At 37.2% G+C, this 18,797-nt stretch overlaps 1 protein-coding gene across 1 annotated transcript in view; it reads left to right on the top strand.

The window, feature by feature from the left end:
* THSD7B (thrombospondin type 1 domain containing 7B) overlaps nucleotides 1-18,797 on the top strand; it is a 746,295-nt gene that overhangs the window by 685,658 nt on the left and 41,840 nt on the right. Inside the window, exon 17 of the mRNA XM_057745884.1 lies at nucleotides 17,284-17,425. Coding sequence (XP_057601867.1) covers nucleotides 17,284-17,425 — 142 coding nt within the window. The remainder of the gene's footprint in view (nucleotides 1-17,283; nucleotides 17,426-18,797) is intronic.

Here is an 18,797-nt window from a genome sequence, read left to right on the forward strand (position 1 = left end):
TAGATTACTAAACTCTATCTAGGCCAAGCTTGTAAATATCTGTGTAACTCATAATTCAATGATTTGCAACCCTCCAAAGAAAACCTTAGAGATTCTTCTCTTGGTTTTTTTTTCTCCCTTCTCATATGATATCGACAAACATCTAGCTCAAAGAAATTCATTTTGAATGCTTTCATAAAGCTTTACTTTTTAATAGAAGCTAGAGGACTTAATATATAATGAAAAGGAATCCACCAGAAGCACATGGAGTGACTCACTGTCATAGCTGGGTCATCACTCACATATCCTTCTGCCCTTTCCCTACCAAGCCATCCTTTTTGGAAGCCTCAGGAATTCCCTGCAGGCTTGTAGTCACAGGGAGTAACCATTTTCCAATTCCTTTAAACTTCCTTTGTGCTCTCTCTTCTCCTCTCTTTTTTCTCCTCCTCCTTTCTCCTCCTTCCTTCCTCCCACAACCACCCTTTTCCCCCTCCCTCCCCCTCCACACACATTATCATCTAGGAACTGATGCAGACACATTTTGTCTACTCTGAACTCCATCAATTCTATTAAAACTTAGGATACACCAGAAGTAAAATGGGCATTCAGCTTTGGAAACAATATAGACTACTGATTTCATTTTTATATCCTTGGAACCACTCTTCTTTCTAAATAAGGGAGAATAAAAAACAATGTTTCTCTAAACTTGGCATTTTGTATGCATTATATCATTAAATACTCATAATATAGCATTAGTAGCCCCCTTTATTAGGGAGGAAAGTGAAAGACACAGAAGTAAAATAACTAATTATACTTATAATACCCAAGATTGAAAAGTCCAAATTTGAAATTGAGCCCAATTCAAAAGCAAGCATCTGTGTTCTTTCCCCTTGACCTATTTGTTCATAACGATGGCAGGCTATTCTACTTTTATGAAAATTCATCATGTCTACTCAGTAGAATGCTCTGAAATTTTGCCTCCATTAACCATGCTTGAGTTTCCAAACTTGCAATGACCCACTGCCTCCCACATTTACCTCTGTTGCTTTCCTTTGCCCCTTTCTGGTTGCATTGGGCCTCCAGGCTAAGAGAATACACCATGCTTCTTGACAGAATACACTGCAAATTATCCTTTTCAAATACTTTTTTATTTCTGATCCTATGGCGATAGGCAGTGGAGATTCCTTGCAAAGGGGCATTCTGTTAATGCCACGCATGTGCGTCTACCCTCCCCAAAGATTCTGCTTCAGCAGACATCAGCCCTTTTCATGCTCACTGACTCCCATTCCAGGATCATCTAGTTTGTGCTCCACCAATTTTCAATTTGTTTCTGATGGCACTTGATTGAGTGGTACCAACCTTTGGGTGATTGGTGATGAGTTGGAACTTGATGGATCTTGGTTTTCATTTAGATGATACTTTGCTGAACTGCCATCTCATGGTACAGCCCAGCATGAACTGCCCCCTCGGCTGAGTCGCAATATGGACAGCACTACTTTGTATTTGTAGGATGCTTTTTGTTCTTCAGAGTGCTCTCAAACTTATCTCATTTCACTGTCTTGACTTCATTGTGAATTACATAGAGGGTAAATCAATGAGTGAAGAAACAAAGACATGGAAAAATGATATTTTTAAAAATTTCTGGAGGCAATGACTTTAGGTTTTTAAGGAAATTGACTTCTGCCAATGGCTGCTTTGTAATCACATCACATAAAAAAGTCCCTGGTAATTTAGCATGGGACTCCCTTTCCTACATCTCTCACTCCTTCACTCTCTCTCATCCCTGTCCCTGTCTCTTCCTCACCCCCTCTTTCTTCTTTTTTCTCTTTCTTCTTCACCTAAATCTCCAAGCATTATTCATAACCACAGAGTGCTAAATAGGTTCTAAAAATCTCTAACTTTCTTTATATAGCTTTGACATGGGAGCATCCAGGTCATTAAACAGCATACTTGGAAGATTTTAGTCTCCCATATAATTTAGAATGGAGAAATGAAGACTAATTAGCCACTGTTAGAATGATAAAGTTAATCTTCTTGGTATTGAATGAATATTGGTAAAACATTATTCATAAAGCACATATATAAAGATAGTACTTGATGAAAATGATTTGTTTAATAGGTGAATATGTTGGTATTAGCAAATTAAAAAAAAATAGTACTTGATGCAGTTTTTGACATTCAGGAAGATAGCAAAGAGGGGATATCGAGATTCTGGTTTCTGTTCTGCTTTTTATCTTGTGTCACTTTGACGGGTTGCTGACACTCTTTGAAGCTCAGTTTACTGATATATAAAAGTATAATAATTGCTTTCTGGAATATCACATATGATTTTTATTGGGATTACAAATGCATCAAAAATTAGTAATATTGAAAATTTAAAAACATCAGAGGTAGAGCCCAAATATTTGTAATTGCTCACAGATATCTAGACTAGGCACAACGTTTTCTTCAAAAAGTATAAAAAGAGTGAATATTTCAACTTTTTAAAATAGTGAAATGTAAAATTTAATTTTTTGAATAACTCAATTCCTCTTTGATCTATCTGAGATCTGTCTTCACTGTCAATGATATTTCATTATTATGATGGCTTTTATTAACTTTAGTGTCAAACTACTATGTGTAATGGTTGTGAACTCAGGTTTGTGATTTATATTCCATTTTACTTGTGATTCCTATTCTATCCCAAATGTATGTTTCATGTCCAAGAAGAAAAGGCCAGGTTTTCACTTTGAATTTTAAACATGTGTTTACACTATGTGAAGGTTATCCGACAAGTCCTTCTTTTCATCGTTTCAATCCCTCAGGTTGGTTATATGGGGAGAAAAATGTGAAAAAATAATTTCCCGTATGGTGCACTACAGCACTGATTGTCAGGGAACCTCTCCATAAAATGGTGTGTCCGATGGGTCTTAACGGACAGACAGCTCTTGCTGATTTTTGTACATACTTCAACTTTTTAAAATGTATGTGTTCCTCTCCAAGTCTTAACTTCCTTTCCATTTTTGTTACAATATACAAAATACCTTGAAAAATCCCTATGAATAATTTCAAATGAACTATGGTTTCTTAAAGAAGGATGTAATGTGTTTGAATACATTAGATTTACCATATCCTATTAGTATCCCTTAGGTTTTCGTATTTGTCTGTAGCATTTTTGTTTTTGTGTTTAAAGTTTTAAAATACTGCATTCATTATATGGTAGTAATAGAGAAAAATAATAGTACTTGCAGATAGAAATACTATGGGTGTTTTTACAGAAAATTCACAACCTCAATTTTTAAGTTAGGCCGCCTATGCCTTATTAACGCTCACACATGAAAAAATAATGGCATATGTGTGCATACATACAAACCCTGTTATTATTTCTGAGCCATCCGAGCATATGAGGAAGGCATCATGCCCCTTTACCCCATAGTACTGTTAACTGAGTATGCATTTCCTGAGTACAGGCATATTTTCTAGCATCACAGAATAGTCAAGAAATTCAGGAAATACAACATTGACACAATACTTACAGCTGATCTGTAGGCCATATTCCCGTGTTCTCAGTGGTCAAAATAACACCTTCTATAGCATTTATATTCCTTTCATAGAGGCCCCAGACCATACTGTATGCATTCATCATCTCTTTTAAATTTCTTTCATCTTTCTTTCTCTTTCATGACTTTGAAAGTATTTTGGCGTGTGTTTGGGCCATTCTCCTTTCTTCATTCCCAAGCCCCAACAATCATATAAACAGGTGACAGCCTCTGATTCTCTGATTGGATATGCCATACATCACTGATCTGTTCCAAGGCCTCTGATTGGATTATAAATATATACCTTCACAACTGCTTAGTGTCATGAAATACCAGCCAAAAGGATTATGTGGGGATGTCCCTGACCATTATAAAATCTCTACCAAACATCTTAGCTAAGCAAAACTTTCCTGATATTTATGTGTCATACTAACTTCCTCTTAGCAATAGACCAGCAAAGCCTTACCAGGAATATTAGATCATCTTGATGGTATCATAGCTTCTGCCCCTGCTCTTGTCAGTCCCATTATACTGAGACATGTGTCTGGCACTCCTTCCAATTAACTCCCTAAATCTGATGAGCTCCCTAGACTGGGAGCATCTTTCATGAACTGCGGGCTCCTCAAAGGCAGGCAGGAAGCCTTATTCATTGTCCTAACCCTAGCTTGACTCTCCCATTCTTCAGTCTGTGATTTACCTTGCTTTTTGGTTGGTTTATAAGCCATAGTTCCTCGTGTCTATTCTCTCTCTCCTTTCCATCTCTAATTACCATTGTCCGTACAGAATGCTTTCCAGGTTAAAATAAATAGCAGTCATAATAACCACATATCACAGAACCACAGTAACCACAGTGAAACTGTGGTACATTGTTTTACCCACTGTCCCCACCTCAGCATGGTCCACAAATACTGCTACTTTTCAAGTAGAACAGTTGAAGATACTGAAGGGCAATTGGCCCTCCCAGATATAAATCCTAGTTTGAGTACCTACTATAAAGTTGTTTTATTCTTTAACTTCAATGTCATCATCTGTGAAAACAAGGATATTCAAAGTACACCTAGATCATTAGGAGGTTTGAAGGGCTTTAGGAGATAATCTCACGGAATGTTCACCACAGTGCTAAGTATGTCTTCCTACTTTAAATGTTGCCTGTTGTTATTATTTGGGGATAGGTCCACATCCAGAATATAGTCTCAGTCTCTATTGTTATTATCCATTTAATCTCTCAAAAGACAAGCAGGAGCTCTTAAGAGGCCATTCTTCTATACATAGGTTTGCATATCTTGTTGGACTCCTCAAATCTCGGGTACAGTATTAGAAGAAATAGAGCCAATCATTGTAGTACCCAAGGATCCAACCTGTGGCCCTTCTGATTGACCAGTAACTTTAGTTTATGGTATTTTAGTTTCTGATCATGTTTGCTATGATGTCATAGTAAATATTCTTTTGTTGTATGCTATCTTTTGACCGTGCAAAATACAGTAATAATAAGATGATGCAGATATAGAGAATGGACTTGAGGACACAGAGGGCGGGGGGAGGGGGAAGCTGGGACAAAGTGAGAGAGTAGCATTGACGTATATACATAACGCTACCAAATATAAAATAGATGGCTAGTGGGAAGGTGCTGCATAGCACAGGGAGATCAGCTTGGTGCTTTGTGACGAACTAGAGGGGTCGGATGGGTAGGGTGGGAGGGAGGCTCAAGAGGGAGGGGATATGGGGGTATATGTATACATATATACATTCACTTTGTTGTACAGTGGAAACTGGCACAACAGTGTAAAGCAATTATACTCCAATAAAGATCTGAAAAATAAATAAATAAATAACAAGTACTGATAAATTAAAAAATTTTAAAAAAAGAGCACACTGCACTTGCAAAATCCAGATTTCCTGGAACTCAGAATGCTGACATTCATTACTTTCATTTGACTCATTAAATATTCCAAGGGGCTGAAAAGAGTAAGTGATAAATGTTCTTTCTTTTTGAGCCCATGAGAAGGCCAGAGTGCCCTTGCAAGGCGTGGGTTGTCACTCACGGATACACTGTCTGTGGAAACCTATTTTTTGAGTATTTCTTATGGGCCTGGACGTATTCCAGGTGCTGGAAATATCAAAATTAATGAGACTATCTCGTGGTTTTGATTTGCATTTCCATGATGATTAGTGATGTTGAGCATCTTTTCATATGCCTGTTGTCCATCTGCATTTCCTCTTTGGAAAAAATGTCTATTCAGTTCTTATGCCCATTTTTTAATTGTTTTTTGGGGTTTTTTTCTGATGTTAAATTGTGTGAACTGTTTATATATGTTGGATATTAATCCCTTATTGATCATGTCATTTACAAATATTTTCCTCCATTCAATATGTTGTCTTTTCATTTTGTTGATGGTTTTCTTTGTTGTGCAAAAGCTTTTAAGTTTAATCAACTCCCATTTGTTTATTTTTGCTTTTATTTCCTTTATTTAAGGAGATGGATCCAAAAAATATTGCTGTGATTTATGTTAAAGAGTGTTCTGCCTATGTTTTCCTCTAGGAGTTACAGCCCTCATGGAGCTTACATTCTAATAAAGGGGAAAGAGATAATTAAAAACAAACAAAACACATCAAAAAACACCAACTTAGTATATAGCATATCAGGAAGTGGTAAGTGATATGGAGGAGAAAAAATACATAGGGGAACAAAGAGTGATGTGGAGGAGCTGCTGATATTTTTATGGAACCTGGTCAAAGAAGGCCTTCCGAATAGGGGAGCATTTGAGCAGGGGCCTGAAGGAAGTGAGGGGGCAAATCATGCAGGTGTTGCATTGTAGGCACAGGGAACAGCAAGAACAAAAGCCCTGGGACAAGGAGTGCTTGGAGTTGTCCAGGAACACCTATGAGGCTGGAGTGGTGAATGAAGCCATGTACGAGGAGCACAGAAGGCCATGAACGTTCACAGGCAGTTCTGGGCAGACTGGGCAGGACTTTGTAGGCCTGAGGAAAGGACTTGGTTTTCACGCTAAGTTGGGAAACCATTAAAGAGTGTGGAAGAGAGGAGTTACATGATCTAATACTTCTGACCCCGGAGTTCAACATAATCTCTAGAATGGGAAAGGCAGAATCAGATAGGAGGTTATTCGTTATAACCCAAGTTAAAGGTGATGGTGACTTTGACCAGGGTAGAATTGCTGCAAATGGTGAGAAGCAGATGGATCATGGATTTTATTTAGAAGTTTGAGCTGAAAGGATCTGCTCAGGGTATGGTTGTAAGGTGTAAGGAAAATAAGAATCAAAGATGACTCTAAAGTGTTTGACCTGAGCCTCTGGATGGCTGGAGTTGCCATTAAAAGAGATAGGAAAGAGTCGAGGAAGAGGCTGGGGTATGGAAAGTTAGGAGTTTATTATTGTACATAGCAAGTTCAAACAGTGGTTTGAAGACAGTGGCTTTCAAACTACAGGGTGTACCAGAATCACCTGGAGGGCTTCTTAAAACACAGGTTGCTGAACCACACCCCCAGAGTTGTTGGGTTTTTTCTCCCTTCAGAGTTTTTGATGGGGTGGGTTCCATAATTTGCATGTCTAGAAAGTGCCCAGGTGATGTTGATGCTGCTGGTCCTGGGACCACACTTAGAGAAGAGACTGCTCTAGTATTGGGTGTATCTGCAGGAGAGGTTGGCTAAGGTCAAGAGAATGCCCAGATCCTTAGGTGAGAGGAGTGAAATCACAGGTGCTGGAATGTTCTTTGTGCTTTACTGCTAGGGCACCCCCGTAGGGCTAAGATCACTGTGTATTAGCTCATGCCTAAACAGAGAACAACAGTTTCTGAGTTTTCACTCCACTTTTTATTCTGTCACAACCCGGTGAGAGGGAGTAAATCTGAATGGAATTGCTCTTCCAGTACTTGAAGCGTTGACTCAGGCATCCCCTTTGCTCTCCCTCTGCTTAGGTCCAGTTTATCTAGATGGGGCACAGGCATCAACCTACCCCCATACCCATTTTCTATGGGAAAGGATATGTTCAAGAAATTAATTTTTCTTACAGGTTTACAGTTAAGAATCACATTGGTGCTTTTGATCCCTTAAATTGAATAATTGAAAATAAATGTGGGTTTTATAGATACAAACTTAAATCAATAATTCTTCTATCCTGAAATTAATCCTGGTATTGAAAGAAGAAAAGGGTTTTTATGATAGAGAGAAATTCTGTACAATAAAAAAAAAGAATGAACATCCACCTCTTAAAAAACTAATAGCTTATACTTGCAAAATAAAAACCACATACCTATATAATAGAAAAGCAGTTTTGCAAAAATGATCATGACAGTCTAATGGAAAAGTTCTTTTAATAAACATTTTTTATTAGATTGGTGGCTTTTAAACATTTTTGACCATGGCGCACTCTAAGAAATATATTTTATATCACAAGTGATCACATACATCATCACTGACTTACAGAGGTAGATAGATATTTAGGTAGATAGATCAGAAATAAGTTTTATGAAATAATTTTCACCCTGAGTATATGACAGACATTTTCCATGCTATGCTCTATAGTTTTAAAAGTGCTGATTTTTACACACTAAACCGAAAACATAGTCCACATGGACTGCAGTATTGGACTGATGGGGTTGAAATTTTGGCTCTTCCCTTTTATAGCTGTGTGATATTGATGAAATTACTTAACTTCTCTGTGCCATTGAAAAATGGGAAAAAATATATATGTACCTTTCAAGGCTGTTATGAGGATGAAATGTGTTAAAGAACTTAGAACACTGGCACATAGTAAGCACTATAAAAGTATTAGTTATTAATAGTGTGTTCACAACCCACTAACATGTCATAACTTGAAGTTTGAAAAAACCACCTCTTTAGATGAGCTTGAACAATCTCAGTCACTTGCCAGCTCACCTTCCAATAAACACAAAATAGTAAATTAAACTTAACTTCCTCAGACGCAAATTTAGTAAGCACCTTTGTTGTACAGGGAGGATGAAATAACTACATTTCCTTCTAAAAACTTAACATATTCTTTTAAAATGTAACTGTAAGTCTTTTGTGGAGACAAGATGTGACCCCTTGGAAATCCAAAGCATAAAAGGAAAATCCTCCCTGAGATGATGTTTTATTCATTGGTGCAGTGCCTTGCATTTAATGTATTCTCAAAACCTGTTTGTTTAAAGTGAATTGAAACCTTAGTAGAAGAGTTCTTAAGGAGAGCAATTGATTCACAGAGATAATAAATTAATAATTTTTTAATTTATGAAGAAGTCCCCATTCATTTGTGTCTTTAGAGCTGCAAGTCTGCATTTCACAAAATGTGTTATGTGGAATGCTAAGTTGACACATAAAAGTTTGAGACTCAGCATAATAATAGATAATTTGCAAAAATAAATAACCCCAAATTTTAATGGTTCAAATGGAAAATAATTTTATTTATCTCCCAGCAAACAGTCCTAAGTGGGATTTCCTGGTGGGGAAAGGACATTCTGCTCCATACAGTCACCCTGGGACCCAGGCTAATGGAGCATCTGCCATCTTCAAGCCTGCCTTTCAAAGCCATTCCAGTGTTCACCATTCCAGATCCCCGGAGAGGGTAAAGAGCATGGAGGAAAGCACATGGGAGGCTTTAGGGTGACAGGTGGAGTGTCACACATAGCCTTCCACTTACCTCTCATTTATCACAACTCAGTTACCTTGTCACACCCACCTGCAAGGAAGGCTGGGATATATGGTCCCTTCCTGTGCCTTGGAAGAAAGGAGAGAATAGTTTTTGATGACTTAATAGCAGACTCAGTAAACACCTAATAAAGATCTATTACAAAAATCCTTTTTTAGCAGTATTTAGCTCAATATTTCCTAAATGCATTTGACTATGAAACTCTTCTCTCTCAGCACTTATTAACACATTGTAGAAAAAAACATACTTTGGGAAAGACTGCTATCAGGAGATTATGAAATCCCATAATGAAAAGAAACCTAAATTTTCCAAGGATGATAGGAGAGAGATTTTTTATAATGTTTTAAAATAATAAAAAAATTTTAAAAATTTTATTGGTGTATAGTTGATTTACAAAATTGTGTTAGTTTCAGGTACACGGCAAAGTGAATCAACCATACATACACATATATCCACTCCTTTTTTAGATTCTTTTCCCATATAGGCCATTACAGAGTATTGAGTAGAATTCCCTGTGCTATACAGTAGATCCTTATTAGTTATCTATTTTATATATAGTGGTATGTATATGTCAAATTTTAACACAAATACAGAAAACCATGTAAAACAAATTATACAGTTTAATGATCAGGCAAACACTGTTGAAACAGCCACCCAGGTTAGGAAATAGACACTTGCTGTGACTCACAAAGAGCTTCATAGGTCATAACCTCTTCACTTCCCTCAAAAGTCAACTCTGTGCAGACTTCTATGACAATCTTTTTTCTTACTTTTCCTTTAGATCTGTAATCTGAGAGGGCTAGCCATGAAATTCAAGCCTGTTTTTATGTATGTCTTTAAATCTCTTTTAATCTAGCTTCTCCTATTTCTTTCGTTTTTCTTCCCAGCAACTTATTGATGAGGAAACGGGTCACCTTTCCTATTGAATTTCCCAGTCTGTCTCTTAAATTTTATCCCCGTAGTGAAGTTTAACATGTTCCTCTGTCCCTGAATTTCCCATAAATTGGGAATTGGATGCAGAGGCTTAATCAGGCTGAGGTCTTTGGCAAGACTCCTTCATAGTGGATGTGCTCTTTCTCAAGAAGCACATACTGTATGGTTATCTCTTTTTATGTGCTGGGCTATTGGTCAAAGCCTAAACTCTTATCATTTACGAAATATGAAATGGCAACCTTCCAATTCTATCATCCTTCCCCATTTACTTGTGGAAGTACTGCTGTAAGGAGAAGTCTTGCCCCAACTGATATTTAATCACCTAATGATGCATTCTGTGCAGAAAAAGCAGGAAAAATACATATTTGCCTTTTATTTACCAGTTTTCCTAACAAGGAGTTGCTTTCCTAGCATCTTTTACTGCATGTGACTATTTTTGTGTCACATTGAAACCATAGATTTAAACAAATTTGATGTGCTTTAACCCTTTTCAGTTATCACCTATATCCATGCTCAGATCATCATAGATGTAGTGTTTATAAATTTCTTATACAAACATTTTAGTGACGACTCTGCTGGTCTTTGTTAGCCTCCATGTTATCTGATATGGCGAGATGTTTCAGGCTCATAATGTACATGTTCTTTGCCAGACTCGGAATCAGCTGTTTCTCTCTAAAAATCCCTGGCTTCTTTTAGTGGAACTGGCTCTTTAGTGCCATGAGAAGAACTGTAGGGATACTCACACTTATTGGGTTCCACGACTTCTAGACCATTTCAGTTCACAGAGCTTTGAAATATATACTGTTATTTCCTTGATTTTGAAGATGAAATACTTCTTGAGTTCACATTGATGAACTAAAGGTGTTCACTTAAGTTCTATCTTACATCTATATCTCTTTTATTCTATACTGAGAATCCACGTTTTCAAGGATACTGGAGATAGAAACGGGATATTTCATCATTACACATTTGCTTTATTTCACATAACACTGAAAATATTCTCAGAATAACATACCTGTACCACCACCAAGAGTACATGAAAATGTTAATATTTTTTACATTGTCTTTCTCATTCTTTTACATTTATATTTTATCTATATCTTCAGAGCATATACCCCATATAGAAGTTCTACACATAAAGCTGGCTCAACATGAGTCTTTACATTAACATTTTTCCAGACAATTTAGATGTCTACAACTCAGTCTCCAGTAAATTCCTGAAAAAGGGCTCATGGAAACAATATTCTTTGAGTTCTGGCATGTTGTTAACAGTTTATGTATGGTCTTTCCATAGAAAGTCAGCTTTGCTGGATATAAAATACTTGACTCATTTTTTTTTCCTTTGTGTATCTTTATTATAGATCTGTATTTTTTTCTGGCATAAACTTTTCCTGTCAAAAAGCCTTAATGACAATCTGATTTTATTTCTTTTATAAACCATCTAGTACTCTTATGCAGATGTTCAATGATTTTTTTTTTTCTTTTTCTTTAGAGCTTAATAATTTTACTAGGATATGTCTCAGTATGGCTGATTCTGATGTATCCTTTCAATAGGTACCAGTTACAAATCTTTTTTTTTTTTTTTTTTTGGAAAGTTTCCTTGAATCTTTTTTGTTAAGTTCTGTTCTCTTACTTCAATTTTCTCTTACATAAAATCTTATATAATCATGTGGCATCGGCTTTGACTCACTATTCACCATTGTTTTCTCAAATTATTTTAATCCCTCTTCAAAATGTTTTCTTTAATCTCATTTTTCACTTAAGGCAGTGTTTGTTGTATTTTTTATTCTTGTATTTTCCCTAGTTTCATCTTCATTTCTGAAAATGATTTTTTAAAATTTCTAGCTATTTACTGAGTTCTATCACTTAAGTTCTGAATTTTTATAATTCTTATTTATGTTGTTCTTTCAAATCTTGTCATTTCCTAAGTGACTGTCATTTCCTTAGCTCATTTTGAAGTAGAAGTTTTCATTTGTTTTTTTATGCATGTCTTTCTTCTGCAGTTTCTTATCTATGGAGATGTTACTCTTTTATTCTATTTTTCCTCATATCATTTTGTGGGATTTGAATTTGATTTCTTTGCTTATTTTTCTGTGAAGTCAAGTTTTGTGAACTTTTAGAACAAAGTGTGATTGGGGCTTGTTTTTTCCTAATTTCATTTTCATGGTCCAGGGTTCTCTGCTTTTGTTTGTTTGTTTGTTTGTTTGTTTGTTTGCTTTAAGCATGCAAAAATATAGTGGCTTTGTGAAATTTACTGGATCCCTTTCTTGCCCCCTTTGTTTACTGGCCCTTTCTTTTCCTTCACTGCTCGTTTTCCTGTTTTGATCAATTTGGAAACTCTTCCCACCAGTTTCTCTTCAGTGCAGGAAATAGTCCTGGAAGGCAGCTTTGGCATATAATGTTGAGAGTTCATTGGACCGAGAACCTCTGCATGGATCCCTTATATTCACCTGCTTTTGGAGAATGCAAAAACCTCCTACTCCCAGGTTTAGTTTTCCATTTTGGTGTTCTTGGGTGTATCAGATGCCCCATTTTTACCTTCTTTTTTCTCCTGCTGGATGCTGATATCACACAGGTTCTGTAAGTTAAGTCATTGGTCCCCACCTGTTCAGAGCTTGAGGTTCGTGGAGACAACTTGTCACTTAATTTTACTGAACATATGGTCTATATGGTTTTGACTTTGCTCTCTTTGTTGCATTGTCATATACAGAGAACCTTTTTGTTTCACTTCTGTAACCATTTCCTCAGAATCTCTGAGAAATATTTTAAACATGAGAGGCATGTGTAACATTCTTCAGGCAATTTTTCTATCCTAGAGGTTTTCTCATCTCTTATCAACTTTTGAGAATCAGAGTTTAGTTACATTCAAAAATTTCCTTACAAAGCATTGCAATGGTATTTGGTAAATCTGCTTATCCCAGTTTTTCCAAATAGCAAGACTCAAGTTCATAGCATATATATCCTTTTTTTTTTTTGGCCTCATGAAAGATATAAAGAGCAGAGCTACTGACAGTAGGGCTAATTGGCTAAATGAGGAAGAGGCCATTTCAGAATTATCAGAGATACCTTGTAACAGAATAAAGGCCTAGTGCCAATATCTGATGGGAGCTGACAAGGCCAGGCCTTGGGGAGCCATGCTTATCTGCAGACAAGAAATTTGCAGAGTGACTTAAATTCACAAGCAACTGGATTTATGCCAGGTTTTATTAAACTGTCATTGTTAATAGTTAAGGGTTGTGAGAAAAATATCAAATTATACATTCTTAGTTGGATTTATTTAAGAGCTATCATCTCAATTGTCTTACTTTTATATGGCTAAATTAAAACTCATTTATTGATATAATGTATTAATTTAATGATAGATTATATTATTATTCTGGGGAATATCATTTGGATTTTAAAGAAAAAGTATGAGAAGGAGAGAAAATATTATATTCTCTTTCTATCAGATATACACACCTATGGGGAACACTTACATTTAGACAGTGTGATCATAGTCGAGGGTTGACCTTTTGTCTGCTGATGGCAGCTTACAAAACTCCACACTTATCGCCCAGAAAGAACCAGATTATCCTACACCAACAAATATTTATTATGTACACACTGTATGTCAGACACAGAACAAGGCTCTCAATGTCCAAGAAAATTAAGACATGTGCTCTCCAGATAGCCCATGGGCAGGTACACAGACATATCAATACCAGTGCAGTGGACATGTTTACCGAACCTGGCGATTCCATTCGTATGGCTACAAGGGAGTCAGTGGGGACTCTCAGAGGGAATATCTGATTTAATTTTGACAGATGAATACAAGGATTCAGGTCAGGCCTGGGGTAAAGGCCGTGTTGCTTGAGAGGACAGAAGGTGTGAAGGTGCAGTATCATAAAAAAGGATTGAACTTTAAGGTAAGTGCTGGCTTTGAAAGTTCAAAAATCTAGTCTCATAAAGGGGCTTATGTACCAGATACTACTGGTACTCGTTGGTCATCTCCTTCCCTAGCAAATAAACTTTAGCTATATAACTTTGTACTTTATAATGAGACGGGTCCAACATTGACTTTGGGATAGTTATCCACACGTCACTTTCTCACTTCTGTATTTAGGAAGTTGACAGTGTCTTTGTATAAATACTCTAGGGGAGAAAAGATCCAGGTTTATTTCAATATTTGAAGAGTCTTGATCCAATAAAGAAATCATCTGGGTGTAAGCCTCCTTTATCATTCTGTTTTTCTTAGCCCACCCTCATCTCCCTTGTGACCTAGTCACTATTTTATAAACTTCCTATAAATAGCCAACAAAGAGAAAGGAGTAAGGAGACACACTAACTCATCTATCACTTGTTAGCCATTCTAGAGCAATTTTTATAAGGTGGAATGTACAAGTATCACCTGAGATTAGGTTGGATTGTGTTTGTGGATTTCAGTCACCTATGCCCCCTCTTTGCTTATTTCTGTGAATAGAGTTAATGACGTTAGCTGCAGTGTTGGTTTTGAATGTTTAATTTCTAGAGACTGATAATTAAAGTCTACATGGTTATGAATGACAGGCAGAGAGAGGATATCATTTTTTCATTGCTGTGCATGGACTTTCTCTAGTTGTGGCGACTATCTTTGTTGCGGTGCACGGGCTTCTTACTGTGGTGGCTTCTCTCGTTGTGGAGCATGGGCTCTAGGGCACCTGGGCTTTCGTAGTTTTGGTGAGAAGACTAAGTAGTTACGGGCTCTAGAGCGCAGGCACACGGGCTTCGTTGCTCTGTGGCATGTGGGATCTTCCCAGACCAGGGATCAAACCCATGTCCCCTGCATTGGCAGGCAGATTCTCAACCACTGCGCCACCAGGGAAGTCCCAGGGTATCATCTTAAAAGTATATCCAGCAGACTTAGAGACTGATAAGTGTATGAGATCTGAGGGAGGGTATTCTTACAGACTATTAAATCATGCTCCTGTCTTCAAATCCCTTTCTCACCCAGGTCTAGATGAAGAACTAAGATACAGAATATATAAGTGAATTGTTCAAGGTTACATAGTGCTTTGAATTGTGTGTACATGTTTGTATGTGTGTGTTTGTTATTTTCTCTTTTACTTTATTTGATGGTTTTTTAACTAAGCAGGTTCATAAATCCGTACACATGTTCATTTGGTTCAAGCATTAATTGATTTTTATAAGGTAGAAAAGTAGTAGAACACTGATCAGGAGTATCTCTTAAGATACTTTCATTTTCTTTCATTGGTATATGCTTTAACTTATTATTCCTTCTCATGAGAACAATCAAGTTAATTAGTGAATGAATAATAAATTATTTGTAAGCATTTAGCATGAGATTCCTTTGCAGATAATTAAGAATAATTACCTGATTTCAATGGCCCTTCTTGATCGTCTAGAGACAATTAGATATAATTAAAATGTAAAATTACCTTACAAGTATTGACAGATTATCCAGTTGTAAAGTCACATGAATAGTAAATGTGTTTCAATGGCTCTGAACAGTTAAAATTAGAAGAGACTTTTGTGGCATTTTTCTGCATTATTTCAGTGCCATCCAACATTATCATTTTGATTAACAGCCAAGATTAAGTTTACAGGTTGTGTTCCTGCTACAATATCTGAAAAGGTAAAGGAATAAAAAAGAAAACATCTCAAATATGGAAATGATGATTTGATGACATTAATTCAGAGACTTTTATTTTTTCTGTAGTTTAGACATCTATGTGCCTCAGGATTTCTGGGTCTGGAATTATGCTGTTGTGACCATATTTGATGGTGTCTGTAGAACAACCACTGTGTAAAATATATACCAAGATTTTCAGGGAGTGACATGGGAAGTAGAAATCATGATCTATCATGGCCTCAGAGAGTTTATAAAGAAAGGAAGACAACAGGGTAATAAAGAAACAAATAATGATCATATAAGGGCAGGTGTAACACATATGTATATGTTGAGAATCATATCCTATATTCTTGAACATGGGTTGCTTAGGAAGGAAGAGAAGAATTTGTCATTTTTAAAAAAAATTTTATTTGTTTATTGGCTGCGTTGGGTCTTCGTTGCTACGCACAGGCTTTCTCTAGTTGTGGCAAGCAGGGGCTACTCTTCGTTGCAGTGTGCAGGCTTCTCATTATGGTGGCTTCTCTTGCTGCGGAGCACAGGCTCTAGGTGTGTGGGCTTCAGTAATTGTGGCACGTGGGCTCAATAGTTGTGGCTCACAGGCTCTAGAGCACAGGATCAGTAGTTGTGGCCCACGGGCTTAGTTGCTCCACGGCATGTGGGATCTTCCTGGACCAGGGATCGAACCCATTTCACCTTCATTGGCAGGCAGATTCTTAACCACTGCACCACCAGGGAAGTCCCAAGAATTTGTCATTCTTAAAAGAAAGACTATCAATGATGAAGCCCTTGGTTAGTGTTCTAAAGAAGAACAAGGATAGGATTTAGGACATGTGAGAGAAGATTATTCTAGTAGAGGGAGCTTTCAAAGGTCCCCTGTTAGTAGAGCAGATAGATGACAGGTGGCAGGAAGGTTTACCTGGCTGGAGAATGTCATATGAGTTGAGGCTATAAAAAGACACGTGGGCCCATGGGTAAATTTTGATTTTTGCAGGAGATCTTTGAAGTCATATGTGCACATTTATTTTGCTGAAAGGGCAACAGCATGCAGTGGCTCACCTTCTGTGGATCAGAGGGTCTCCTAAATAAGAGGAAAGTTTTGGTATATTGGCAATATTTATTTCATAATTCCCTCTTTTTTTTTTAAATGATTTTCTCATTAAAATGTTCTATGTGATTAATTCTATTGGGCTAGACTATCTGAGGGCTCAAGGAACACTGTCTTCCTCTTTTCATTCATTTAAACATTCAAAATGCATTCATCTCTTGCTAGGTGGCAGATGAATTTGAGAGTAGAGTGTGTTTCATGGATGAAAATTGTCTCCATGTGCCTTACTATACATGGGAGATAGAAATGTAGGCTTCATCGTAATGTAGAACAAGAAAGGGTTGGCAGGTGGAAAGTTCAAAAACTATTTACATTGAATCGCATAATGGTTTTATTTTCTAAATATTCTGTTTCAAAGTCTCAATAGTCTCTTCCCTGTGGCTGTTGTACATGTGCCTCCATGTATACAGACAAGCACGTAAAATTTATCAACAAACATGGGGTCCTTTCTAACTCTGCCTGCTCTTTGATTTTCACAGTCATGTGATCCGCACACAACACAGAGGAGAACCCGCCATCTGCTGAGGCCCTCACTGAGCTCAAGGACATGCGCTGAAGACTCACAGGTGCGGCCCTGCCTCCTCAATGAAAATTGCTTCCAGTTCCAGTACAATCTAACAGGTACGATTGAAACCCACGAAGCATGGAATCATGCTGCCATAGAATGGAGCTCTTTCATGGCTTTGATTATTTCAAGAAATTCAAGCTTGTGATGTACTTGCTCTATGGCACTCATGAAAGATGAATGGTGGGCCTGACTGGATAGGGCTGTTTTAGAGGCACTGAAAATCACCACAGCCTCCTTATTCAGACACGGCTCAGGTTTCTCCCGGGTACCACCAGGCTCAGTGTCTGATACCAGAGGACTGTGTAGTTACATTGATCTGCTCCCTGCCATTCCCTGTAGCTGCAGGTACACAGAAAGCCATGAAATGTGGAACTGGGTTAAGTCTCAGCATCAGATTCAGTACTGATGACCAGACTGCCATATGCAATGGCAAAGCAATTGCCTTTTTCTGAAACAAATTCCCCACTGAGGTCACAGTGGCACTACTGAGATTTCTCGTGTAGATAACTAGCGAATTCTTTGGGGCTGGCTGATTGTCTTCATAGGTGAACGCTGACCTGTATTTGCCCTTTTTCTTTAGTTAAAGGTCTTTCAGATCATTAGTTTTCATAGTAATTTTTCAAAAATACAGTAAAATTGGCTTTACTGAAAAAGCATGTCTTTAAAATGTTGACTTTCCTGTGCATAGGTTTTCTCTTCCTAGTAAACTCTTAAATTATCTACCAAATATGAAAAATCTCCTTAAATACGTTCTCACTGCATATGATCAAGGATCTTTTTCTTCTACCCTCACCAAAATAAGATTTTTTTTAAAGAATTAGTTATGGGATGATTTATTCTAACTCCCAGTGTCTAGTTTGTAATACAACTAGCCCAATCTACAAAATCTTCTCTAATGAGAGAATAATTTTATTAAAACGAGAGTTTCTGCAATGGTCCATATATCTTGGCCTCTTTTCCTTCTGGGGTACCTCTCTTGGCTCCATTGTATCAAATATACCAAATGGTTTAGATAATTACATTTATTCCTTGAAAACATCTTCAAGTTTGCATCAAAGACTAGCATCATTTCTGATGTGGGGGGTGGGGGGGCGGTTCTCTCTCAATTATCCCCAGCAAATAGATGACTCCAAACTGGTTTTCCTTTGCCTTTGTGCTTTGTGTTTTTCTTTTCCTACCTCAGCCAACTATGAGATGTTTTCTAAAAACTATTTGGCTTTTGACCTCAAGAAAGCAAACTTAGGAAGGTAACTCACTTTTTTATTTGGTGATCTGATTGATCGTTTTGCAATAAAAAATCACATGAAGCTTTTTGAAGTCACTTGGAAGTGGTTTTAAGAACATGTGCACACTCTCCTCCACCATTGCAGAGAATCAAAGGTGTGTTGCATTTTGCTCATATGCTCATAACTTTGCAACTCAGTG

The sequence above is a fragment of the Hippopotamus amphibius genome, chromosome 8, assembly GCF_030028045.1.
Source record: "Hippopotamus amphibius kiboko isolate mHipAmp2 chromosome 8, mHipAmp2.hap2, whole genome shotgun sequence".
NCBI lineage: Eukaryota > Metazoa > Chordata > Mammalia > Artiodactyla > Hippopotamidae > Hippopotamus > Hippopotamus amphibius.